This window comes from Remersonia thermophila, chromosome 4 (assembly GCF_042764415.1).
Source record: "Remersonia thermophila strain ATCC 22073 chromosome 4, whole genome shotgun sequence".
Lineage (NCBI taxonomy): Eukaryota > Fungi > Ascomycota > Sordariomycetes > Sordariales > Chaetomiaceae > Remersonia > Remersonia thermophila.
In genome coordinates, this window is record NC_092220.1 from 3,034,153 (window position 1) to 3,058,776 (window position 24,624).

The 24,624-nt window shown below is 60.8% G+C and overlaps 7 protein-coding genes across 7 annotated transcripts; 3 read left to right on the plus strand and 4 right to left on the minus strand.

The window, feature by feature from the left end:
- Nucleotides 1-782: 782 nt before the first annotated feature.
- Nucleotides 783-3,194, plus strand: VTJ83DRAFT_4992 (uncharacterized protein; the record flags this gene model as incomplete). The annotated part of the gene is made up of 1 exon (XM_071011542.1): nt 783-3,194. The coding sequence occupies one exon, from the start codon at nt 783-785 to the stop codon at nt 3,192-3,194; it is 2,412 nt and encodes an 803-aa protein (XP_070866442.1).
- Nucleotides 3,195-4,103: 909 nt separating this feature from the next.
- On the plus strand, nt 4,104-5,207 carry VTJ83DRAFT_4993 (uncharacterized protein; the record flags this gene model as incomplete). The annotated part of the gene is made up of 3 exons (XM_071011543.1): nt 4,104-4,120; nt 4,215-4,869; nt 4,983-5,207. The coding sequence occupies 3 exons, from the start codon at nt 4,104-4,106 to the stop codon at nt 5,205-5,207; spliced, it is 897 nt and encodes a 298-aa protein (XP_070866443.1).
- A 1,296-nt stretch (nt 5,208-6,503) lies between these two features.
- Nucleotides 6,504-7,100, minus strand: VTJ83DRAFT_4994 (uncharacterized protein; the record flags this gene model as incomplete). Its single annotated transcript, XM_071011544.1, has 1 exon — nt 6,504-7,100. One exon carries the CDS (start codon nt 7,098-7,100, stop codon nt 6,504-6,506), a length of 597 nt encoding a protein of 198 aa, XP_070866444.1.
- A 1,739-nt stretch (nt 7,101-8,839) lies between these two features.
- VTJ83DRAFT_4995 (uncharacterized protein) lies at nt 8,840-11,978 on the plus strand (the record flags this gene model as incomplete). The annotated part of the gene is made up of 4 exons (XM_071011545.1): nt 8,840-9,035; nt 9,136-9,735; nt 9,787-11,831; nt 11,904-11,978. The coding sequence occupies 4 exons, from the start codon at nt 8,840-8,842 to the stop codon at nt 11,976-11,978; spliced, it is 2,916 nt and encodes a 971-aa protein (XP_070866445.1).
- Nucleotides 11,979-12,927: 949 nt separating this feature from the next.
- On the minus strand, nt 12,928-13,841 carry VTJ83DRAFT_4996 (uncharacterized protein; the record flags this gene model as incomplete). The annotated part of the gene is made up of 2 exons (XM_071011546.1): nt 12,928-13,366; nt 13,444-13,841. 2 exons carry the CDS (start codon nt 13,839-13,841, stop codon nt 12,928-12,930), a joined length of 837 nt encoding a protein of 278 aa, XP_070866446.1.
- Nucleotides 13,842-15,566: 1,725 nt separating this feature from the next.
- On the minus strand, nt 15,567-16,824 carry VTJ83DRAFT_4997 (uncharacterized protein; the record flags this gene model as incomplete). Its single annotated transcript, XM_071011547.1, has 6 exons — nt 15,567-15,602; nt 15,662-15,770; nt 15,848-15,903; nt 15,973-16,265; nt 16,358-16,374; nt 16,517-16,824. 6 exons carry the CDS (start codon nt 16,822-16,824, stop codon nt 15,567-15,569), a joined length of 819 nt encoding a protein of 272 aa, XP_070866447.1.
- Nucleotides 16,825-17,830: 1,006 nt separating this feature from the next.
- Nucleotides 17,831-20,089, minus strand: VTJ83DRAFT_4998 (uncharacterized protein; the record flags this gene model as incomplete). The annotated part of the gene is made up of 5 exons (XM_071011548.1): nt 17,831-18,869; nt 18,934-19,053; nt 19,124-19,292; nt 19,419-19,714; nt 19,803-20,089. 5 exons carry the CDS (start codon nt 20,087-20,089, stop codon nt 17,831-17,833), a joined length of 1,911 nt encoding a protein of 636 aa, XP_070866448.1.
- Nucleotides 20,090-24,624: the final 4,535 nt, after the last annotated feature.

Below are 24,624 nucleotides of genomic sequence, written 5' to 3' on the forward strand. Positions count from 1 at the left end.
CAAGTACCGAGACGTTGTCTGAGACGCCCTGTCTGCAGCAGCGCCAGCATGGATGGCGCTAACTTCAGCCCATGGCTAGGCGGCCGGTCCCTGTTCTCCACCAGGGACCAACCTCGTCGCTTTTCTCATCAGCTGGGCCGTCCCTGGTTCTTTCGTCTCATTTGCTCACTGTGTTGTCCCATCCAAATAAGAAGAAGCGGATGCTCGTTCATTCTCGGACAATTCCTTTTATCGGCGCCGAGCTGTGCTGCTATTTCTCTCTTCACCCCCCCACCCCCCAAAGACGCTCTTTCGGTCCATCGACCCCAATTGCCGGGTCTCTCTGGAGAGGACGTATTTGTCGTGAATGGCACGTCAGGCTTGACGTATATTCGCCAAAGTCGAGGTTATAATATCGGTCCCGTTCTGGCCTCTCTCGTCGTGTCATCCTGGTCGTCCCCGATCCCGCCCTGACGTTGCACCGCAGCTTCGGGACGCGCCCTGTACCCCGTTGCTTGCCAACCCACGCGTCCCCAGGTCTATCCTCTCCTCTGGGACCTTGTCTTCCGCTCCTTTATATCTTCCTGGTTTCCCTCCACCCACCTCGATTGCGGAGCCGTTGCCGGGCCGCTTCACGCTCGTTTCTTTTTTGCGTTTTCTCCCGCCCCATGCCAGGCGCTGCTCCACGACATATGGCAGCCAACACTCTTTCGGGATTCCTCGCTGCTTCCTACCGCGCCTAGGCGGCACATCTGCGTTGCACACTCGTTTCGCCCTGCGCGCTCCTCGTCCGCACGCTCACCATGTCATACCTGTTAGACCCGGACTCGCCCGAGTCCTCTCCTGACCACAACAGCAATGGCCACAGCTCCCACCCCCGGAGGACACGGCCCCCGGATCCGTATGCCGAGGTTGACGATGCGCTGCGAGTCCCGTTGAGGCCGGAACCCGAGAACAAGGCCCGGAAGCGAGAGTCCAAGCTGGGCTTGAGGAACCTCTTCAACCGCGCCCGCGGAGCCTCCGACGTGTCCGCCGCCCCCCTGTCGCCGCTGGATGCCGCCTCTCAGAAGCTTGGGGCCATCCGGGCCTCGCTGGCCGAGATCGGTCGGTCCTACGGCTCGCATGGATCCCAGGGAAACCGGTCCGAAACCTCGCTGGGTGCCGCCATTTCCAAGGCGATCCCCGTCCCGACGCTGAAGCACAAAAAGTCGGAGAGCGTCGTCCGCCAGCAGCCGGACACCCCGGAAGGCATCGCCGCCTGGACCCCTCCGCCCTTGTTCAGGGCGTACCCGCAGGCCATCAAACACGCCCACCTACCCGCATGCACGCTCCCCGCCGAGACGCTGCTCCGGATGCACCACCAAAAGACGAGCGGCACCCTCGCCGCCCTGTTGAGCCCGACGATGCCCGACTTCCCCGAGGATCCGATCGGCGCTCCCAACAAGCCCAGGAGGCACCGGAGGACCGGCTCCGGGTCCGCGCCGAAGCTGGAATGGACGAGCAAGGTCTACGTTCTCGCCACCTCGGGATACCTGCTGCAGTACGCTGGCGAGGGCACGTATGATCGGCTTCCGGAGCGGGTCCTGCAGCTGGGAAAGGACTCGGCCGCCTTCGTGAGCGATGCCATCCCGGGCCGGCACTGGGTCTTGCAGGTCTCGGCCGTTGCCGAACCCGATACCTTGCATGCGGGCTCGCATGCCTCGCTGCTTGCACGGTTGCCCTTCCGGGGCGCCGACAGGAAGCATTGCTCGACCTTCCTCATGGTGTTCGAGAACGTCGAGGACATGGAGAGCTGGATGGCCACGCTTCGAGGCGAGATCGAAAAGCTCGGAGGCCGGAAGGTCTTGTCGGAAACGGGGAAGCCCAAGGCAGGGCTGGCCGACCCTCAGCTCGGCCGCCAGACGAGCCAGCGGGCCTTGGTGAGGCCCGATCCGAACCGCTTCTCTCGCGTGATGCACTCCGACGACGCCTGGAAACGCCAGAGCACCGCTTCATCGAACCCAAGCTTGTACATTTCCGCCCACGACCATTCATTCGACGACAACTCGACGGCGAGCTTCATTTCCCACGAGGGGCGGCAGCTCGACGGTTTGAGAGACAGCACGAACCGCCTCTCGTATCACTCGTTGGGGCAACGCACGATGGTTACGTCCGTCGGCTCTTCGCCGGCATGCTCCCCGATCCGGGACTCGTTCGGCGACTTTGATTCGCGGCTCGAGCTCTCCGATAACGAGGACCAGCAGATGCAGCCCAGGCTGAGGCCGAACGCCAGGGCTATCATCGACCGGCGTAGATCGCTCCAGGCCATCAACCACGTCTTGGAGATGCGCGTGGCTGCCGCCCAAGGCCTGCCCCCGTCGTCGAACGCCTCGGATTCCAACCCAACCGAAGCGGGAGCCCCTTTTGGGCCCCCGTTGCAACCGGCGGCATCCAACGTCAGTCTTGCTCACGGCGCCGCGAGCAAGCGACACTCACTCGGCAGGGCTCCGATGGGGATGCCACCCGCCCCGACCACGGCCATGTCTTCGGGGGCGCGCATGAGCGCTCGCAGGCCCCCGCCGTCGGTCCTGGCCATCAACCCGCGACCCTTGTCGCTCGTTGAGGACCAGCCTTCTCCTGCCATGTCGTCGGCTAGCGGAACCGGAAGCCCGGCGGACAGGACCGAAAACCCTCCTCCGTCTGCCACCCAAGTCGCGACTCCGGTGTCGTTTCCGCCACCCCAGAGGCCTGAAAGCAGGGCCGACCGGTCCAAGTTCCGCGACGAACCGATCCGTGACTCGGGCATTTCGACCCACGATCAACCCCCGAGCGGTTCGGCAGAGAGCGACTCCAAGGTCCTGCCAACCGGCGAGGCGACTGGCATTCCGGCGGATGCTCCACGCGTTCCACCCTTGGGCGTAGCGCAAGAGATCCCGGTGGAAGTGCGGCCGACCAGCCCTCCGCCGGGCGCTATGGCCATGACCACCCGTCGTCCGAGCTTGACCCCGTCCCAGATCGACAAGGCCGGGCAGCTGTCCTCCCCTCCGATCTCTCCGGCGTTTCCGCCACAGCTCGGGTTGCATGAGCTGAAACATGTGCCTGGGTTGCAACACCTTCGCAGGGGCTCCGAGCAGTCGGCGGTCGACGGGCCGCCACCTGCTCCCCCGCCGAACCGGGCCCTTCCCCCGATCCCCAAGAAGCGGAAGGGAAGCCTTCCGCCACCGGGCTTCATCTGATGAGCAATCCCCATACCAGCCGCGGCAAAGCTCACATACTTCCTACGCTTTCTATGCTGGCCGAGAGGCCTTCTGAGCGTCGTTTGACGACCCGTTCCTTCATGATATGCATTCACTAGACGGCGCCTGGAGCGATTGGCTTTTGGATACCTAGACCTAGACATAATTTTGGTTGTCTGCTTGTGTACAGGCAGGCGTTGCACGGAGGCAGGGTGTTGTGTGATTGTTTTGTTTTTTTGGACAGGAGGTTTGTTGAGCGATCTGATGAGATGGGGATTTGTTCAGGGTATACCCGGTGTATGACAGTCGACGAACTTTTTTTTCTTTGAGTCGGTGGAGGTTGGGAGTGTGCACAAAATTGCTTCGGTCTAGTGTGTGTTGCTATAGAATAGAAAGCTTTCCAGGGCTCCTCGCCGTGGCGCCAATTTCCGCTCTGTAACTACCACAGTACCTACTAGTATGCTCGCTGTCTTTTGAAACCGGATGCGGCGTGACGCCTGCTTCCGGAGCCAAGTTTCGTGGACCAGGGTTGGGGTTAGGTAGGCATCGGGGAGCACACCGGAGGCTTGATCAATTCAGAAAGTCGCCGAGAACGCATGGCAAGACCAGGCCATGGAGAAAATGGTCGAAGGAGGGACGGTGCAGTGCTCTTTGTGATGGCTGTCGTCGAGAAGAAGTGGCAAGCTGGAGTTGTCTTAAGGTGTGGCCAACGCGAGTCATCCTTTCATCGATTTTGACATTCATCACCAATTTTCGCCCCACACTCGAATATCCCAAAATTTGGCACGACAAACCTCCAGCTTTCAACCTCCCCACCCCCACCACAACCCTCCCCTCCCCCCAATCGACCACCTCAGCCCAACCCTTGAACCCTTCGGACAAGTTCACAGTTGCTCACAGATTGCAAACATGGCGCCGCCGACAAAGTGAGTATTGTCCGCTCCGGTGCTCCTGCTTCCTCCGGCAGGGCTCTGCCGTCCCCGAGGGATGGCCGCTGACAAAGGAACCCTCCTGTCACAGGCACGACTGGGCCGACGACGACGAGCTCGAGGAGACCACCACCACCACCGACCTCCCGCCCCCCCAGAAGATCCAGAACAAGGACGGCACCTGGACCATCATCGAGTACCGCTACAACGATGCCGGCCAGAAGGTGAAGGCCACCCGCCGGGTGCGCTATGTGGTGCGCCGCGAAGTCGTCAACCCGCGCGTGGCTGAGCGCAAGACATGGTCCAAGTTTGGCGACTCGGCCAACGACCCGCCTGGCCCCGCCCTCGACACCACCACCGTCGGCGAGAACATCATCTTCCGCCCGTCCGTCAACTGGCGCCGCGAGGCCAAGGACGAGGCCAACGACCCCAACGCCCAGGCCATGAAGGACAAGCTCAAGGACAAGAAGGTCAAGTGCCGCATCTGCGACGGCGAGCACTTCACCGCGCGCTGCCCGTACAAGGACACCATGGCGCCGATCGGGGAGGCGGCCGGTGCGGCCGATCTGGCGGCCGGCCTGGACGAGGTGCGCGGCGCGTCGGCCGCGGCGGGCGCGGCCGGCCCCGGCAAGAAGGGTTCCTACGTGCCCCCGGCGCTGCGCGACCGCGCCAACGCCGGCGCTGGAGAGCGGATGGGCGGGAAGTACGGCGAGCGGGACGACCTGGCGACGCTGCGCGTCACCAACGTAAGTTTTTTTTTTTTTTTTTTTCTTTTTCGTTTTTCCTCCTCTCCTCCCGGAGCCGTTTCTTCTTTTTCTTTGCATCACCGAGCCAGAGGCTGACGATAGGATCCTGCTAGGTCTCCGAGATGGCCGAGGAGCACGAGCTCCGCGAGCTTTTCGAGCGCTTCGGACGCGTCACGCGCGTCTTCCTGGCCAAGGACCGCGAAACGGGCCTGGCCAAGGGCTTTGCCTTTATCAGCTTCGCCGACCGCGACGATGCCGCCAAGGCTTGCGCAAAGATGGACGGTTTCGGTTTCCGCCACCTTATCCTCAGGGTGGAGTTCTCGAAGAAGGCGCAGTAAACAGAGACGGGGACGGGGGATTGAGGGGAAAATTCTCGCGGGAGATGGCTGCGGGCATGGGTTACGGCATGTAGAATGGAATGGAATCAACTGTTTTCTTTCGTCCCATTTTTTCTCTCTCGTACGTCATCATCATCGCGTCGCAAGGGGATTGCCTCGGCCGGTGGTCACCTATCTGGTTGAAAGCATTCACGAGAGGATAGCATGGCAAAATGAACGAAATGGGTTGTCAAGCGGGATGAAGACACGATGCAGCTTCAACAAGCCTTGGAAGGAAAACGCAGAAAGGGAAAACAAAACGCCGACATCAGAGAGCATGTTGAAACTGGCTTGTTGGAGTCACACGAGGCAGACGACGGGTTCGTGACTTGGAAAGGCAGATTAGGCCGTCACAGATAGTCAGGACAGCGATAAGCAACGCCGCCGCCGCCATATATGCCATGTCGGTCAGCACTATGCCGTTCATCACTCAACGCATCGCCAGCAAATTCGACATCTCATTCCATACTATATGTGTGCTGGTAGTGCTTTTCCAGGATTGCTATTTCTGTGGTATCTGCCAGCTCCCAATTTTCGTTCTGTTTTCTCTCCAGCAGATACCGAGCTGTGGTGAACAAACGCGCGCGGTGAATGACAACCTGAAGTAGCCCACGGCAACCCGGGGATAACCCAACCACAGCCGGACCACGCAGCCTCCCGCCCCAACAATAGACCAGTTTTCCCAGTAGTATCCCAAACCAGCTGGGGAAGCCGATATATCCGCCCGGCCATGATTCCCATCCCCCGTCTTTTCGTGCCGTGTCATGCCTCATCAAGTCGTAACAGGGGTATTATGGGGTATTAGTGCAATGTAGAAGAGAGAAATGATGACGGTGATAAGAGAAAAAAGAGATAGAGAGAGAGAGAGAGAGTGTGTGTGTGTGTGTGTGCTGTAAAACAGCAAGTGTAGTAGTGACCGTAGAGAGTGTGTGCTGCGAGCGAGATGTGCTCAGCTCGCGAAATAATAATAGAAAAAAAGACTGAGGGAGAGGTATCAAAGAAATGAGTGAGCGTATGTGAGAGCAAGAGAGAAAAGAAAGGAGAGTAAAAAAGATCGAAAAGACCAGAGAGACGGCTGGCCAAACGTCGAAGTAGACCCGGCGATGGGCCACCGTGTGTGGGGACGAGAAGGCAGAGCGTGTCGAGCATCCATCGAACATCGAATCCGCCCTGTTCTTCTCCCACCCAACACCGTCCGCAACAGCAACAACAACCCCCAACGCATCAATCACCCCTACTCACACCTCCCCCCTTGGATTAATTCCTCCCACCGCTCATCACGGCGGTCTCCCTCTCGCCGTCATCCTCGTCCGCGCCCTCCTCCGCCGCGCCGACGGCCGCCAGCTTCTCGTCCAGCTTCTTCTTCATCTCGAGCACCTTCTTGCGCTTGGCCTCCTCCTTCTTCATCTTGCGCGTCTCCCGCTTCTCCCGCAGCACGTACGGCCACGCCTTGGCGGCCGCGAACAGCAGCTTCCACCCCATCGCGAAGTGCTCCCTGGCCTGCTTCAGGTGCTCCTTGCCGCCCTGGGCGTTGGCCCGGGCCGCGGCCGAGCGCTTGCGCGCCCGGTAGGCCCGCTCGGCGCGCTCGGCCTGGCGCAGCTGCTCCGAGGCCTTGCGGCGGGAGACGCGCAGGGCGGCCTCGGTGCCCGAGGTGCCCGGGCGCTGGGGCTCGGTGAGGATGGGGGAGGGGAGGGGCTTGTCATCGTCGGCGGGCGGAGGGGGAGGGGGAGGGTTGTTGTTGTTGTTGTTGTTGTTGTTGTTGTTGCGGCTGTTGCGGGCCATGGGGGGCACGGTCTTGATGGTGAGCTGATCCGTGGTGGAGGCGGAGGAGGCGGGTTGGCGGGAGCGGAACATTTAGGGGTATCAAAAGAACGGACGGCCTGCCAACGCTACGCTGGGGAAGGCCTTGGGGATGGGTTTTGTTTGTGTCGTACGTCCCGGATGGGGCGAAAGGAGCGACTCAACGTCTGGTGGGAGAGGGAGGAAGAAGGGGGGGATCGAGGAAGACGTCGACGCCCAGGGGAGCAAGCTCCGGCTTATATGTATCATCAACTTTCTACTGCACCAAGATCCCTACCTGTCTGGACCTCCAAGGCTCTACTATACCTATGGTGTACCTATCCGTCATGCTGCCGTCGGAGCTTTTTCTTTAGTCCCTTCTCTCGCCGGGGTATGTTCCGGGAAGAGCACTCAATCGGAGAAGTCCTTGGGTCCATCGAGTTCATGCGTCATCGCGGCGTCCCCCCGGACCACTGGAGCCAAGAGGAGCGCAAGAGGCTTGACGGCGCCAAAGGCAACCGTTGACAGCTGACCAGTAGACCGGCGGTGTTGCAGAGCATAACAATCTCATCAAACACAGGGTCACACAGGGTCGCCGATGCGACGTGCGGCGGGTATGCGCCTTGCCATTTTGTTCGCCTGGCCTGGGATCGCGCGTCTACTATGTATATGTCCAGCCTTCGAGAAGATTGCCTTTTTTTGGTTCCTACGATGGCTGCACACGGGGTGGCCGTTGAACCATGTTGTCGAACAAGGTCAGGATGACTGATCCGCGCGACGTGACCCTGGGATGTCAACGTTCGATGGACCTTGTTTCATCGTTGGTTGGAACGAAGTGCCGAAATCCCCTAAAACGGAATGTGGGGGGTCCAACGTTATCGCCGCCCGTCCGCTCTTGGTCAGGGTTAACTACTGCGACTGATCTGTCCGTTTCTGTTTCCTTCCAACAAAAAAAAAAGGCCAGGGCCCACCTCGCTCAACTCTTCGACGTGGAGCCTTTCACCGTTGCACAACGCATCCCTCGCATCCCTCGCATCCCTCGGGGTCCCCAGAAAACCCCAGAGAAAGCCCACAAAATGCCCATCAAAACACAGGAACCCTGGTCGTCCATCGGGGCCACGCTGTCTTTAACGTCCGGGAGCTGTTCCTGGGAAGGGTCTTAATGCCCCTCCGCGATGGATAGCTAGCTGGCCTCAGCACCCACAACAACTGCCGGGAAACCAGCACGCATTCCTTCGGCGCCAAGGTGAAATTGTTATAGTAGTGACGTCGTTTCCGGCCGTTTGTGTTCAGCCCGACCCAGCCAAGACGCGAAGCAAAACGTCCCATCCCAGGTCGCGAAGTCTCCGGATCCATCGGCTGCAATCGGATTCGCGAGCTTAATCGGTCTTGGCATTCAGGTGGGCGAGCAAGAGCTCCCGTGGCTCTGGTCGGTGGCGTCTGCTCGATTCGGGCATCCGGGCGCCCCTCCCTGCCCCCCTCGGCAAGAGCCATCCACCATACAGAGCGCGAGCACACGTTCCCGTCCTCAGCGACACGCAGAGTGGCAGGCACGGCGGCACCAGCACGCGAAACGCAGTAACGTTATTCCAGGCTCCCTTGTGCCGCCGACTTCCGTCCCCTCCTCGCAGGGCCCCTCACTCACTCCGCCCCGTCTCGTCATCCCATCATAAGAACAAACCCCTCCTACCACCCTCCTTCTCGGATCCCCCTCCCCGTTTCCTTCCCTCCAAACTGCCACCTTGATTGGTGATGCTGCAAAAGCTCAACGCTTGTCTCTGCTGAATCGGTCTTCAACACCGAGCCCTGAGAGAATGAGCACGGCAACCTCCGGGCCCGAGGGCCTCGAATCCCTCCGACAGCGCCCCCGCGCCACCACCGACGCCACCGACTACTCCTCCGTCTCCTCATCCCGCCTTGCCGACACGCCCGACTCTCGCGAGTCTTCGTCGGGGGCCAATGGAGAAAATCGTCCCAGGCGGGCATACGGGCGGACGCCCGACGGCACCGGTGCGTAACGCTTCCCCCCCTCGGGAGCAACCGAGCCTAGGCCCCGTACTCGGGCTGGAATGCTGATCATGGTCCGGGTCTTGTTTTGCGCCTTTTGCAGTCTTCGTCGTGCCCGAAACCCACGACATGGTATCGCAGCTCATGGACCCCCGCGAGCCCAAGAACCTTTCCGACGTTGTCGTCCTGGCCATCCTCGTCCTCCACGCCATCGCCGCCTACGCTCTCCCGTCCAACCTCAAGCGTCCCATCTTCGCCCTTGTCTTCCTCTTCTGGCGTGCCTCGTACAACGTCGGCATCGGCTACCTCCTTACCGTCCAGTCCAAGTATCGCCTCATGGTGACCTGGGCCCGGCGTCTGAAGCTCTTCGAGGACCCCTCGACCGGCAAGAACCCGCGCCCCTGGCTGTACCAGCTTCTGCAGCGCGAGCTCGAGGCCAAGATCCCCAAGGACTACAAGATGGCCGACGCCCCGATCGAGTACAACACTTGGCTCGTCTTCCGCCGCCTCGTCGACCTCATCCTCATGTGCGATTTCGTCTCGTACTGCCTGTTCGCCGTCATCTGCGCTCACAAGCCCCTCGATGAGGGATCCGCCATGGCCCTGACCCGCTGGACCTTCGGCATCGCGCTCGTCGGCTTCAACCTCTGGGTCAAGCTCGACGCTCACCGGGTCGTCAAGGATTACGCTTGGTATTGGGGCGGTAAGGACCCGTCTCGCCGAGGTGCAGCCAACGCCCGTGCTAACCTTGCAGATTTCTTCTACCTCATCGAGCAGGAGCTTACCTTCGACGGCGTCTTCGAGATGGCCCCGCATCCCATGTACTCGATCGGCTATGCGGGTTACTACGGCATCTCCATGATGGCTGCGAGCTACGACGTCCTCTTCATCTCCATCCTGGCCCACGCCGCCCAGTTCGCCTTCCTGGCCATCGTCGAGAACCCCCACATCGAAAAGACGTACAACCCGCCCCCGCCGCGCCCCCGTGCCCAGTCCGAGGTTAGCAGCCGCTCCGACGGCGTCAGCAGCGAAGCGTCGTCCTCGCTCCGCAAGTCAGCCGCGAATCCCGAGGCCCCGGTGCCCGTCCACAACATGCTGGGCCTCAAGAACTTTGATCCCTTTCGCGTCCCCGACTATACCACGCTGCTCCTGGTCTTTTACCTGGGCGCTCTGGCCCTCGTCACCCCGTCGACCCCGGCGTACCAGGTTGCCTTCGTCATCAACGCCATCGTCTGGCGCGTGTGGTACTCGGTCGGTCTCGGCGTCATCCTCACCAAGCAGTCCAGCGAGAAGGGGTTCACGCGTCACTTCCTCAAGTACGGCGAGACCCTCGGCGAGGCTTGGCGCCAGTGGAAGGCCATGTACCACATCAGCATGACGCTGTGCCACGCCTCGTTCCTTGCCGCTTGCTGGAAGATGTACACGTACCCGGAGGACTGGGGCTACGGCTGGGTCCTGCTCAAGCACGTCATCGGCATGAGCTTGATCGCCCTGCAAATGTGGACGTCGATGAGCATCTACGAGTCCCTGGGCGAGTTTGGCTGGTTCTACGGTGATTTCTTCTTTGACAGCAACGGCAAGCTTACGTACCAGTCCATCTACCGTTACCTCAACAACCCGGAGCGCATCATCGGCACCGCCGGCCTGTGGGGCATGGCTCTCATCACCTCGAGCCGCTCCATCTTTGTGCTCGCCGTCATCGGCCACGTGCTGACCCTGGCCTTCATCTCGTACGTCGAGAAGCCGCACATGCAAAAGATCTACGGCGAGAACCTGCGCAAGGAGGCTGGCCTCACAAAGTTCATCAAGCGCTCGCTGCCCCAGCCCGTCAAGGGCCTGCAGCAGAGCGTCGACAAGGTCTTGGAGGACTCGAAGCACGTTATTGACGAGCTCATCGAGGTTGCTCGCTCCAAGATCTCTTCCGGCTCGTCCGCCGTCGTCCTCGACACCCCCTCCCTGTTCAACAAGTCCGCCGCCCGCCTGACCCTGCGGCGCATCCCCAAGGAGCTCGTCGGCCATGACCCGAAGCACTACTCCATCTCCATCGAGGGCACCCCCTTGGTGGTCTCGGCCGATGACAAGTTTACGGGCAAGGAAAGCGCCGAGGCCCGCGTGCCCAAGCATGTCAAGACCCATGTCTTTGAGTACGGCGCCCCGATCCGCGTCCACTGGACCGCTCCGCGCAACCACAGCAAGAAGGACTGGGTCGGTCTGTACATGGTCACGGACAACCGCTCACGCGAGGTCACCGAGGTGCCTACCCTGGGCCGCTGGGTGCCGACCAACCCCGGCGAGTACGACACGACGACCGACCAGGGGATCGTGGCTTGGGACAAGCCCGTGGCTGTCGCGCACGCGGCGGCGGCTGACGACGCCCACCTCGTCCAGGGCGAGATGGTCTTCGAGGGCGACAAGCTGTGGTGGACCCAGGGCGTGTTCGAGTTCCGTTACCACCACGGCGGCGGCCACAACGTCATGTCCATCTCGGAGCCCTTCGAGGTGCGTCTGGCCAAGGTGGACGACGAGGACAGCACCGCCGGGGCGCCTTTGACTTCGAGCGAGATCGAGGAGGCCTTGTTGCCCATTGTGCGGAACTGCCTGGATCGGGACCCGGATATCGCGCCGTCAACGCCCGAGGAAAGGTTTGGCGCGCACGTGGAAAGGGACTCAAAGTACGCCAAGCGCGTCGTCTATGCGATTCAGCACATGTTCGGCGTCGAGTTTACGCCGGCGGTGGTGCCGGCAGATGGGACGGTGCGGCAGCTGGCTTGGCGGATCTGCAGCGCGAAGGAAGTGCTGGTGAGTAGCTTGTCGGCCTGTTTGCTTGGTGAGAGTGGCGCGAGAAAGTGCTGATGGAGAATGATACAACAGGCGCCGTATAGCATGTCGCAAAGGCAGGGCCCACCGACACCGGTGAGGGATAGGTTCCCCGACGGGTTGAAATGAGGCAACGAAGGGAGAAAGGGAGAAAGAGAGAAAGGGGCGAGTTGTGTCTATAAAGGAGGAAGCTGGAAGCAGGGGGCCGTTTATACCTTTTGCGCGCTTGAGTCGTTCAGTGGTGCATATAGCATGTTGCATGGCGGCGCGAGTGCGGTTTGTGAACATGCAGGAAATACCATTGTTGGCTGTTGATAGAGAGATGATCACAGAGGGGAAATAAAATGCACATTCGTGCGTGGATACGACCCGCAAAGAGTTGGTCGGTTGTGTATAGATGGTGCGTGAGCTGGTGAGCGGGGTGCCTTTTGAATGCATGAAGCCAGTCGATAGCGCCCTCGGCTCCCATGTTTCTTGTCTCGAGCGTTCTCCCAACAGATAGCTGTCTACCCACCGGCGTGCTTCTTCTCTGCGTCTCTGTGTGGATCAGGTCGAACGACCAGGCAGCTGCTCGACTGTGAAGGCTGCTCTAATGCAGTTGATGAGGCTTGGGTGATGAAGCTCCAGGTTAACGGTACTCGGCGTTGGAAGGATCACAACATTCATTAGGGCCTTTTTGTAGTTTTTCACACCGAGGGTTCATGTCTATTATGTTCAAAGGAGCGTAGTGGGTATATACAAAATGCAAAACAAAAACCGAGAAAAAAAAGCCAATGCTGTACAAGATCGTCTCGTCATCATGCCTTTCCTCTCCGCCTCCCCCTCGGTGAAACCATGCCAAAAGAAACGACTGACACCCTCCAGATTCCAGAGCCCATTCCATGAAGCAGCCAGCAGTCCACATCCCACGATAGTGATCAACACTATGATGTCCAAAAAAGCTCAAGTCAAGCCCCGAAACCTTCCCCTCCGCCCCGCCCAGTTCTCGATGCCCCCCCCCTTTCTTTTCCTCACCATCCTCCACTCATTTCATGGCCTGGCCGAGCCGAACCCAGGCAAATCCGGCAACAAAAGAGCTTTAGTACTCGAGCTCCTCGAGGATCTCGGCGAGGACATCCGGGTCGGCGAGGTCCTCGGCGAGGGCGACGGCCTTCTTGCGGAGGCGCTCGAGGCGGAGCTGCGAGTCGCGGACCTGGGCGGCGAGCGAGCGGCGGGCCATGCGGCGGCGGACCTCCTCGGCGGGGTCGGCAGCGTCGACGACGGTAGCGTTGCCGCCCGCGGCAGCGGCGGCGGCGAAGTCATCGACCAGCTGGACGGGCACGATGCCGCCGAAGGGGCCGGCGCGCGCCCGGTTCTCGCAGCGCACCAGGCAGACGTTGTCCTGGCCGGCCACGGTGCCGGTGCACTCCTGCGTGGCGGGGATGCTGGCGACCAGGGGGAAGGCGGTGGCCTCGCCGTCGCGGTTGCGCGAGGTGCGCGGGTTGCCGGGGACGTTGGTGGTGACTTGGATGTTGGTCCTGCGTAAGGGGGACGGGTTAGCTTTGCTTGTTGCCGCTTCGCGGATAGGGCCGACGAAAAGAAAAAAAACACTCACCAGGAGGTGCCCGTGCCGTCCGAGTTGATCCTGCACGTGTAGGGGCCGGCGCCGTCCGAGTTGACCTGGTGCAGCGTCATCTCGATGCTGCCGCCCCGGGTGACCTGGGGCAGGACGTCGCCCATCTCGGCCATGATGGCGCGGGTGCCGGCCTCGACGTTGTTGTTGCCGCCGCGCAGGGTCTCGCCGACCGTCTCGCGAGCGCTGCCGCGGAAGCGGGTGGAGTCCTGCTGGAAGGGGTTGCGGCGGGTGCCGTCGCGGGGGGTCGAGGTGTCGACGCCCAGGGCCATGCCGAGACCGCCGGCGTCGCCGACCGCCTGGATGATGACGGAGTGGGCGGTGGCGAGGGGAGCGGCGGTGAGGAGGAGGAAGGAGAGGAGGGACTTGGTGCTGGCCATTTTGTCTGATGGGAGATACGAGATGAGAAAGAAAGAGGGTTGAGAGTGAATGTAGTAGTGGTAGTGGTGGCAGAAGTAGTAGGTGTTAAAGATGCAAGGAAAACAAGAGAGCCGTGGGCTTGGGGGGTGGATTAAAAAGGCCTGCTCTGCAGGAGAAGAAGTGAAGTGGTGATGTGGGCTGGCTGGTCTCCTGGACTCTGAGCTGTCTCCTGGACTGTGTTGATGCTGCTGCTGATGATGGAGAAGAGAAAGACGGACCTGACGGTGAGATTGGACCTCCTTATATAGACGTTTGCGCCCTGAGGAAGCCCGCTGAGGATGTTCGTGATGCTATTCCCGGAGCTGGCTGTTTCTCTCTCTTCCCCTCCCTCGTCGATCTCGTCGATGCTCGTCCCCGAGCTTCCCCTTCAAGCGCGACGTTTCAAACGGTCGAGCCTCGACGCCATCACAAGGGAGAATCTTCGGACGAAGTTTCCAAACCATCGTCCAAGACGTTGGTGAATTCCAAATCCCCTGCCTTGGCAGGGCCTTCTGGCGTTTGTATGGTGTGCTAAGCGCAGGCTAGGTCACGGGCACGGCCTCGTGTGTCACAGAGTCTATCCAAGTGCCGACATCTATTTTGAGCGTCTTGACTGGCACGGACCCTTGTTCTCTCTGCGATGTGATGGCTCGCTGCAGATCGTCGATCTTCCCCTTCGCCTACGCTTGAGGATTCATCTTTTTTTAGGACAAGGTCCCTGGAGGGTGTCATCGATCTCGGGAAATCTCCGAGCAAATCGTGGGGGATCCAAGATGAGGTTCCGGGTTTTACGGTTCGTGATCCCCTTTCAAGAGGATCATGTTGGCGTGAGGGCAGCAGCCTGGTGTTTTTTTTTCCCCCTCGCCGTCATGACTTCTGGATGCTCCCTCGACCTCTATGCGAAAGCTTGTCTGTTGAAGCTTTGGACGTCATGTCATGTCAACGTCATGGTTAGCGTGAAAGCTATGACCTCCGGGCTAACTTGACAGCAAGCGCTCAGATGGCGTCGAAACGGTCAGCCCGGACTTTGACGCAAAAACCTACTTTGAGCTTGGCTTTTTTGTTTTCTCAGCTATCGTAGACGATGTTTCATTTCATCGGACGAATGCCGGGACGACCTCTTTCCGGAGGGGCCACAAAAAACACCGGGGTCGGTAACGGTCCAAGATGTGCTAGCGCCGGGGAGAGCCGTGCATCACGGCCAAGCCAACGTTTGGAGTTTCCAAAACACGCACCGCCTTGTTTCATCTGAACACAAGACACCAATGGCCACGGGGCATTTGCAAACTCCCACAAAACGCCCCCCTCTAGATGATTGGCGCGGCTACGTAGTTCACAGTGTCACGATGATCGAAGTCAGGCCACAATGCGGTGGCTGTGTTGGACAGCACATCACGACTCCAACCGCCAAAGTTCAGACGAAAAGCGTTGCTATTGCCAATTCGTGATGGTGTCGTTTGGAATCAACGTTTGAGCTTGAGGGGCTCGCTTGTGTTGAATGGTTTGTCGGGGTATCGAGCTCGGGAGCCCTGCATCGGTCAAATCCGAGGCCATGCTCCCCGGTCACGGCCCAAACCGCCACAGCTCGAGCCGAGTTGCCTTGCCGGCGACGGGCCTGGCATCTCCATCGATCACGAAGCTCCTACGGGGTTTCACGTCTTTTGCGCCCTCCTCTCGATGCCCGCCATTCGCCACGACCCGGTGCCTCATGTCGGCTTCCGATACAGAACGCCAGCGCCGGCCTGATGGGGTCAGCTACGGTCGCCGAGAGCGAGCCCGGTGGATGGGACGCAAAACGTACCTGATGGCTGGGGAAGATGAGGGTGTCGGCCACGACCACGTTCTCGGGCCTCCCGGCGACAAAGACCACCACCTCGGCGATGTCGTCGGGGGTCAAGGGGTCGACGCCGCTGTTGCCACCGTCAAGAAGAGTCAGCGATGCGGCCGTCTCGCCGCTAAAGCATCCGGAGGGAGGGGAAACACGCACGCGTAAACGGCATCGGCCTTGGCCTTGTCGCCGTAGTACCGAACGATGGAGAACTCCTGTTGGCGCGGTCAGCGCAAAGCCGGCAAAGGGGAGCGTCGGACGGACGGGGGGAAACGGGAACCCACCGTCTCGACCTGGCCCGGGTCAATCTCCATGACGCGGATGCGCGTGTCGATGAGCTCCTTGCGCAAGGCGTCGGTGAAGGCGCGCACGGCGGCCTTGGTGGCGCAGTAGATGCTGCCGCCGGCGTAGGGCTCGCGGCCCGCGATGCTGCCGATGTTGATGATGTCGCCGGCGCCGCCGTTGGGGCGGGACTTGAAGATGGGCAGGATGGCCTGCGTCATGTTGATGAGACCCGTCACGTTGGTGTTGAACATGACGTTGATGTCCTGCTCGGCGATTTCCGGGGCGCGGGCGACTGGGAGGGTTAGAAGGAGGAGGTCTACCGCCGCTGCATCTACATCTTTGGCCTCCAAGAAGAAGTGTTTTCAGAGTGATGCGATCACATACCTCCTCTCACCAACCCGCTATATTGCCACGCAACCTTCTAGTCAGCTCCCATCTCTTTTTTTTTATTTTTCAGAAAGGGGAAAGGAATCTTGGAGCCCCCCCCAAAAAAAGAAGAGGAACGCAAAACAAACAAGAAGAAGAACAAGGGGAAAAGCTCACGCATTGTTCACCAACACATCCACCACCCTCCACTCCTCGGGCAGCTTCTGCACAAACCCCTTGACCTGCTCCGGATCCGACACGTCCAGCGCGACGGGCAGCACCTTGACGCCGTCGCCGACCTCGTCGCGGATCTGCTGGGCCAGCTCCTTGAGGCGGTCCTCGCGGCGGGCCGTCAGCACGAGACGCAGGTCCTGAGGGGCCGTGCGGGCGAACTCGAGGGCGCAGCTCCGGCCGATGCCTGACGAGGCGCCCGTGATGACGATGGTCTTGCCGGCGAGCCGGCGGGCCATGGCGGAGGTGGACATGGTTTGAGTATGGGTTAGGGGGGTGAAAGCAAGGTGCTGGCAAAAACGACGGCGAGGGGTGGTGGTGGTGGTGGTGGTGGTGAGAGAGCAAGGGGAGGGCGATCCGGGCCGGGAATAACCGAGGAGGAGGAGGAGGGTTGGGGTCTTTCGGGATGAGAAGGGAACGATGAGTCTTGGTGACTTGCTGGTGATGGTAGTGGCGGCGGCGGCAGCGGTGGTGGTGGACGTGGTGAGGGTACCAAGCACTCTTCGCAAGGACATGGCAAGACAAGCAACAAACCACCTTTCCCCTGGACGAGGTTCCGGTCGCGGAGGAGACGATGTGATAGAAGCGCAGGAATGACAAACGGGAGACACCACCCCCACGGCGTCGGCACTGACGCCATTTCACGGGACCCCACACTTTGCTTGTCGAACCGGCCCGGAGCCGAAGCATCCCCGCATCGTCTCCACCTCATGCCGGCGATAAGGCAGCCTCGAGAGGCTCAGCGTGTGCACCGCTCGCTGCCACTCGGTCGCCGGAGCTTGCTTACCTCCGTCCAGGATGCTCTGGGCTGGGGGGGGGGGTTGTATGGGGAGTCCTAGAGGTGCTTTTTTTCTAGTATTGTTTTGTCTTGTAGTCATGCACCGGATGCGACGTGGAACGAACCTGTTATCGACGGGGAGGGTCTGTCTGTACAGTCATTCACGCTGGTATCATCCATGGCGTTATTCCGAGCGAAAAAGGCACAAGGGCTGGGGCCGAGTGGTCTGTGTATCTGCATACATACATGTACTAATTACGGTAGGTAGGTGTCTATCGACCTCGTCTGACGTAGAGATGCTACCCCTGATATCATTCAACAACAACAACTCCCGCGCTCTTGGTATCTAAGTAAACATTCCAATAACCCTCTGATGCTCCATGATTAGAAACCCATCATCAATCATTTTTTCTTAAAAAAAAAAAAGAGGTAGTCGTTCCAAAGTCATGCTGTCCTCCCCCTAGGTACTAATTAATGAATACCTACACCTGTCCCGGCAGGGGGTCCTTGCCAAGCGCCTCCTCCACCTCCCTCCTTCTATGCTCCTCTTCCTGGTACCTCATCTTCACCATGTCCGCCAGCGACACCGTGTCGCGCCTGTACACAAACAACGAGGCGGCCAGGGCGGCCGCCAGCAAGGCGCAGCAAACAATCATGTCCTCCTTCAGCGCCTCGGTATACACGCGCCGAATGACGACCCACGTCTCGGCCGGGAGGATCCCCGGGTTGGAGGCGACGTAGGTCAGCACGTCGGGCGAGAGGGCCGTGGACCCGGCGAGCTCGGCGCGGAACCTGGCGCCCAGGATGGCCGACGAGGCCGCGATGCCGATGCTGCCGCCGAGCATGCGCACCTGCGCGATGATGCCCTGGGCCGAGGCGTGCTCGTACGCCGGCGCCTCGGCGTTGGTGAGCATGGTGGCGCCGGCGGCCGAGAGGCCGAACCCGAAGCCGACAAAGGCCAGGAACCCGAGGACCTTGGGCTCAACGGCGCCCGAGGCGTCGGCCGTCACCTCGAGCCCGCAGCCCAGCAGCATGAGCGCGCAAGCGACGACCAGCGTCTCGAGGAACCGGACCCGGGCCCCCTCGCGGCCGTTGACGGCGCCCGTGACCATGGTGCCCAGCGCCGTCCCCGCCAGCATGGGGAGCAGCATCAGCCCGGCGTCGAGCGCGCTGCGGCCGTAGACGACCTGGAAGCGGATCGGGAAGGCGTAAATGCAGAGGATGTACGGGAAGCCCGTGAGCATCGTGTGCACGGTGGCGGCGGCGTAGACGCGGTTGCGCAGGAGGACCGGCGGGAGGGCGAAGGCCGCGGTGTAGACGCGCTCTCGGTCGCGGCGGGTGGCGGCGGGGGACGACGCCTTGTCGGCGATGCGCCGGGCGAGGAGGGATTGCCAAACGAAGAGCGCCGCGAGGCAGGCGATGCCCGTGATGAGCGGGGCCAGGAAGGCGGCGGATGTCCAGGGGTCGACGGCGCCCATGGCGTGCTGGAAGGGGAAGACGACGAGGACGGCGGCCGCGATGCTGTTGCCGCGTGAGCAGGGCCGCGCGCGGCCATGCGCTGAAGATGAGGCGAGGGAGCACTTACAGCAAGAAGGCGCTCACGAGGTCGATGTCGCTCCACCGGCGACGTTCAAGGGCGGGGAGGTACTCCTCCTTGGGCCAGGACAGGAGGAAGATGAGAATGGAGACGCCGCCGATGGGGCCGCTGAAGATGCGTGTTAGTCGCCCGCCCACACGCTCCAACTCGACTCCAAGGGGGGCGGGGGGGCACATACTTGATCCAAAACACCCATCGCCAGCCGCCGTACTCGGTCAGGATCCCGCCCAGCACGGGGCCGAGCACGCCGGAGGCGGCCAGCACCAGCCCCACGACGCCGGCGATGTACTTTTTGGCCCGATCGGGCGTCACCTCGGGCATGATGATCATGGACACGCTGTACAGGCCTGCAATTATTGCATCCCTTTGTCAGCATCTCTTTTCGGAGCCTTTTTGAGAGGAAAGAAAGCAACCACCACCACTACTACAACAACCGCAGCAAAAGAAAAAAGAAAAAAAAAAAAAAGACTGACCACTTCCCCCCAGCCCTTGGATGGCCCGAAAGGCAATCAGCTGAGGCATGGTCTTGGAGAACCCGCAGGCCAGCGAAAAGGCGACAAACAAGACGTAAGAAGCGGCAAAGACGTTGCGGCGGCCCACAACGTCGGCGGCGCGGGCGAAGAGCACGGCGCAGCCGAGATAGGTCAGGACGTAGGACAGGGCGACCCAGTTGATGTTGGCGACGTCGCCAAACTCGACGGCGATGCTGAAGAGCGCCGTGGCCACGATGGTGCCGTCGAGCATGGCGAGGAAGAGGCCCAGGGATACGCTGAGGGAGCCATCTGTTAGCCTTGAGAGACGAAAAGACAAAAAAGAAGTAAAGCAAAGGGAAGGGGGGGCGGCAAAGCAGAACGTACCCGATCGTGAGGGCGCATACGCGGAGCGTCGAGAGGGCGTTGGGGCCCGAGGGCTTCTCGTCGGTGGCCTCATGGCCGGATGGTGGGCTGGTAGCGGCTGCGCGAGAAGGTTGCTTCTCTCCTTGGGGCTCGGGTACGTATTCCGACTCGGACCCGAAGGGTTGTTGCTGCTGTTGCTGCTGCTGCTGCTGTTGTTGTTGTTGTTGTTGTTGTTGTTGCCGGCCGGGCTGATCTGGCGGCGCGGCGGCCGTCGGAAGAGAGACGCCGGTCGTGGACGTTGACGCCATGGGATGGCAGTCAAGATAGAAATGGAGGTGCTCTTGCAAAAAAACCCTCGAAGCTCAGCTCGCCCGACGTCTTGGATGAGGGATACAGAGCGCAGCCAAGGCCCAGCCCTGTGCTTATTATATATCCGTCTCTGAATGACGCCCGGCTGTTGGCTGTGCTCTACGCACGCAAGTAGCCAATCCGTTTTCCCGCCGTTGCTTCGAGGCAGATTGGGCCATGCGCAACGTTACAGCTGTTGGTCCCCGAGGACGGCGCGGTGATGGGTCGGATTGCGTGTCGTCAACGAGGGTGACGGGCCGGAGGCGGTGGGCATTGGCTGGTGCGGCGGTGGTGTCGAGGTGACGGCTTGTGAATGTACGGTGGATTCGTGAACAAGAAGCTCGCACTCGGACTCGGACCGATAACAAAGGGATGGGGTCCAAGACTTGATGATTTCCCCCTTTCCCCCTGTGGATCGAGGCGGACTGACGATGGCGAGGCTTCGGTCAGCCGCCAGCGCCGCCAAGCATCCGCTGGTTGGTGTCCGGGCCGACCCGCGGTGGTTTAAGGTAACTACGTACTGCGGTAATGTACCGACGGTAGGTAGGTTGCTAAATGCCCAACGGGGACAAGAACCCTCCTTGGCCACTGGAAAGTCGTGATTGTCACATACATAGGAGGAGAAAGACAGAGACAGACACAAAACAGAGATGGGCCCGGCACTGTTCCAGGAGGGCAACCCCCCATACTACGTGGCCCTAGGCGGAAAAACACAAGAGGAACAAAGATGGCGAAAGGCAGCACCAGATTCATCATCATTATCATCACCATGGTCATCATCATCATCATCATCATCATCATGCCGTGGTCATGAGGGGGGGGGGGGGGGGGGGGAGGAGGGGTGCTCAGTCAAATGCTACCCCAGGGTATGGCTGACATTGCCATTGGCTGATAAGCGACCGTGTCCGTATGGAATTGAATACGGGAGCTACGTCGATCTGCAGTTGGTTCTGTGTTGAGCCGCCTTGTTGGGCTGAGCTGACAGAAGAGAAAACAAACAGACAGGGGGGGCTAAGCGGCGAGAAGCAAGCGAGAGAGAGTGCGAGAGCGCCAGAAAGCGAGAAAGCGAGCGAAGAGACAAACGAGAAGGCTTGTTTGTTGCCCAGGCCCAGAGACAAGAGAGACGGCACCAGGCGAAACAAGACACAAGAGCCTTACCTGCAAGCGAAGCCACAGCTCGCAAACGGCGCACCGCCAACCACAGCTCACCACCACAGCAACAACAGCCACACCAACGCTCAATTCAATGCTTTCTCCAATTCGCACTCGCACTCGCCAAAGCCTCCTCCTCCATAAGCGCATACGATTAGCCAATGGCCTTCCTTCCCTCCCCCCTCCACTCCCCCACCCCCCGTCGAGTGGGGTCTCCTCCGGCACTGGTATACCATACGCAGTGCTCCGTAGTACATCTTCCTCCGGAGGTCCCGTCGTCTCGGTCGGCGTAGCAGCTAAGCGAGTCCGGGTCCGACTCGTCTTTCTTGATGATTCGGCGGCGACTCGGGGAGGGCTGAGACATATGTATGTACATAGTACTTTGCGGCGGCGCGTGGCAGGGCCTGAGAGGGAAATAAAACTCCCACGTGGCCCCCCCGATGCAGCCACCCGGGACCCGCCAGCTCGGTTCAACCCCCATCGCCATGTCATCACCGCATCGAGCATCCAGACCTCCGACGGCCTGTCTCTGACGCCGAGCTGCGCCGACCGGGACACCATTCCATCCCGTCCGTCTCCAGGGCATGCGCTGCCCTGCCTCCACCTGGCCACCCCCCCCCCCCCGGCGAATCCCTCGGCATCAGCATGAAGCCGGTCAAGCCGGTCCCGCCATGAGCGATCCCCCGCGGATCACGAACATGCATGCATAGCGAGGGTGTCTGACCAAGCCATCGGCGACGTGCGGCTGAACATGAAGCATGCCTGGTTTGGCGCTGCGAGTGCGAGAGCCCGAGTCCGACACCGGCCTGGTCCACCCAACGGGGTCACGCAGGTGCCCAACGACGAACAAAACCTTTTCGTCATGAACCTACCCGAGAGCTGATTTCATGATCGTCGTCGTCGTCGTCATCATATTGCCAACATGGTCAAGCTGGGGCGGGGCGTCTGGGAAGGTAGAGGGAGCATCGGCCTCTCTCTCTCTCTCTGTGTCTGTCTGTCTGTCGGTCAGTCTGCCTGTCTCTACCAAAAGGCTCCCTTCCCAACGTCCAAAGCCAGAGTCAGCTTCAGCGCGTTACGCATAAGACACCAAGGAGGTTGACATGTTGGCATGATGCTCACCGGGCTCCATGGCCTCCGGAGGGAGTCCTTGAGGAATCTCCAAAGTCCGGCTGCTGGTCGAGCACGTCTTGTGACGCGCTGGAAAGGACTCGGGGCCCGTCAGACTGGGTACAACAACACCCTATACACCTTTGCTGATACCCATCGAACCCGCCACTCGTTTCGGCCCTCTCCTCTTCCTCCTCGCCGACGTTCGGTCCCGCCTTTGCACGAAAACAGCACCGCGTCCAAGGGATCGAAGGACGAAGGGATGAAAGGACAAAGGGACGAACGACTCACGACTCCCCGCCGATGGTGAGACAAAGCCGGCTCCTGTGCTGTTGCGGCCATGAGAGGCAAAGAGCACAACCTCTGCGAGTGGAAGAACTGCCGAACACAAGACGGAGCTTCTTTTCCTCTGGATCAAACACAGCCGCAGCTGCGCATCGACCTCGACCAAGTTTCTCCCCTGGCGACTTGGCGTGCCGTGTCACCGTTGCCCGTCTGCTGTGCTACCGCAGTCATCCCCAGCATCAGGTCGGAGCCCTCTCTCCGCCCCCCCCCCCCCCCCCATACCGGCCAAAAAGAAGGCACAAGGAACACACGGGGAGCCGATCTTGTAGGACGAGTGGTAAGTGTCACCTCAGCTGCGCATCGTCGTATGCACGTTGGAGGCGCGCGACTCACAGGCACGCTCGTGCCCGTTGAGGCCCGGGAGAGAGAGGGCCTTGTACATGCCGATTCTTTGCACAGGGCGGGACGACAAGAGAGGAAGTTCCTGAAGCACACACACGCGCGCGCGCGCCAGACTTGGATCACGACCGGTTCGCTGCTGCCGCACAGGACTTGAAAAATGGAGAAAAACACGGCTCGAGAACGCAGAAAACGCGGCTCGAGAACGCCGTTGGGACGGGAAGAGAGGGAGCGAGGTCCTTCGCAACCGGACCTGGGACGCTGTCGTCGCCGCGTCCCTGCCGGAGCCCGGACCGTCAAAAGAGCCAGGGCCGGGCAACCCGCGGGTCTTGGCTTGGTCGCGGGGCCCCCCTTGCGACGGGGTGCCTCGGCCGGGTGGACATGCTCAGAGCCCGGCAAGCGCACGTCCGGACCTCCGACAGGACCGTGCCGGCAGCCGTTTTGCTGCACGCTACTGTGCACAGCTCTCCTCTTCAACATGGTTCCCCTCTGCCCCAGAGGGCGGAATGCGGCCGCGCTTCTTGGAACGCACGAGCAGGAGGTGGGCTTCTGGCACGGTGTGGTGAGAAGCCCGGGCGTGCAGCGTGGACCTGCTGCTGCCTCTGTGCTGCCTTGGTCCCTCGGGTTTCACAAGCCTGGCGGCGAGACGTTGCCGCATCTCCAACGAGGGGTGGCTGGGTCTCCCAAGTGAGAAAGCCTCTTGGGCATCCAGTGCCGTCCCAGAGCCAGGCATGCTCCCCGGACGGTTGACGGTTGGCATGGCCGAAAGGGTCGGGGTACAGACAGCCACACCCTCTTTTGTATTTCGTGGCATCGTCGACGTGCAGGCCGGATCTGCCCCTGGGGTTGGGTGGAAAGGATTCCATCCCCCCCCCCCCCCCCCCCCCCGCAGCCTCGCTTCTTCCATGTGTCACGACCACAGACCATAGTTCCAAGGAACCGAAGGCAGTGGGGTGGAGAGCCAGCCTGACGGAGCCGGTCCCGGCCCCGGCGTCTTTACCAGTCGACGCTTGACATATCTCATGATGGCCACCTGAAAAGGCAGGTGGTTGGGGTATACTATAATATTGGCGGTTGGTGCTTTGGCCCGATCCGGCGGTTGGCATGGATCGCCCTCGTCGCATCTCGCAGACACGCGCCCGCCCGCCTGCCCGCCCTCTCCCTCTTTTTTTTCTCCGCACTCTTCTTCTTCTCCATGGGTTTCGTCTCGTCGTGTGGTAGCGTATCCCCTTCCCCGCACTTCCCCACACGTCGCTTCGGCTCGGCTCCAGAAAGCGTCCATGGTCCCTCTGAAGTACCGGAACAAGGCGCGCGACGGGCCGTGAAGCCAAATTGCCAAGAATCCTCGACGCGGAGTCGCCAACCATTCTGCCATCCAATGGCTCTTCGTGATTTCCGCCACCTTCCCCGCATCCGGAAACCCGTCTCGAGGGCCTCTTGTACCGTGTACGTCCAGGTACAAAGCATCGGGCTCGCCGAACCTTGGTTTCCCATCTCCCCAGCACCTACCTACCGCTTGTTTGCGCTTGTGGTTCGACTTTGTCCCATCGCG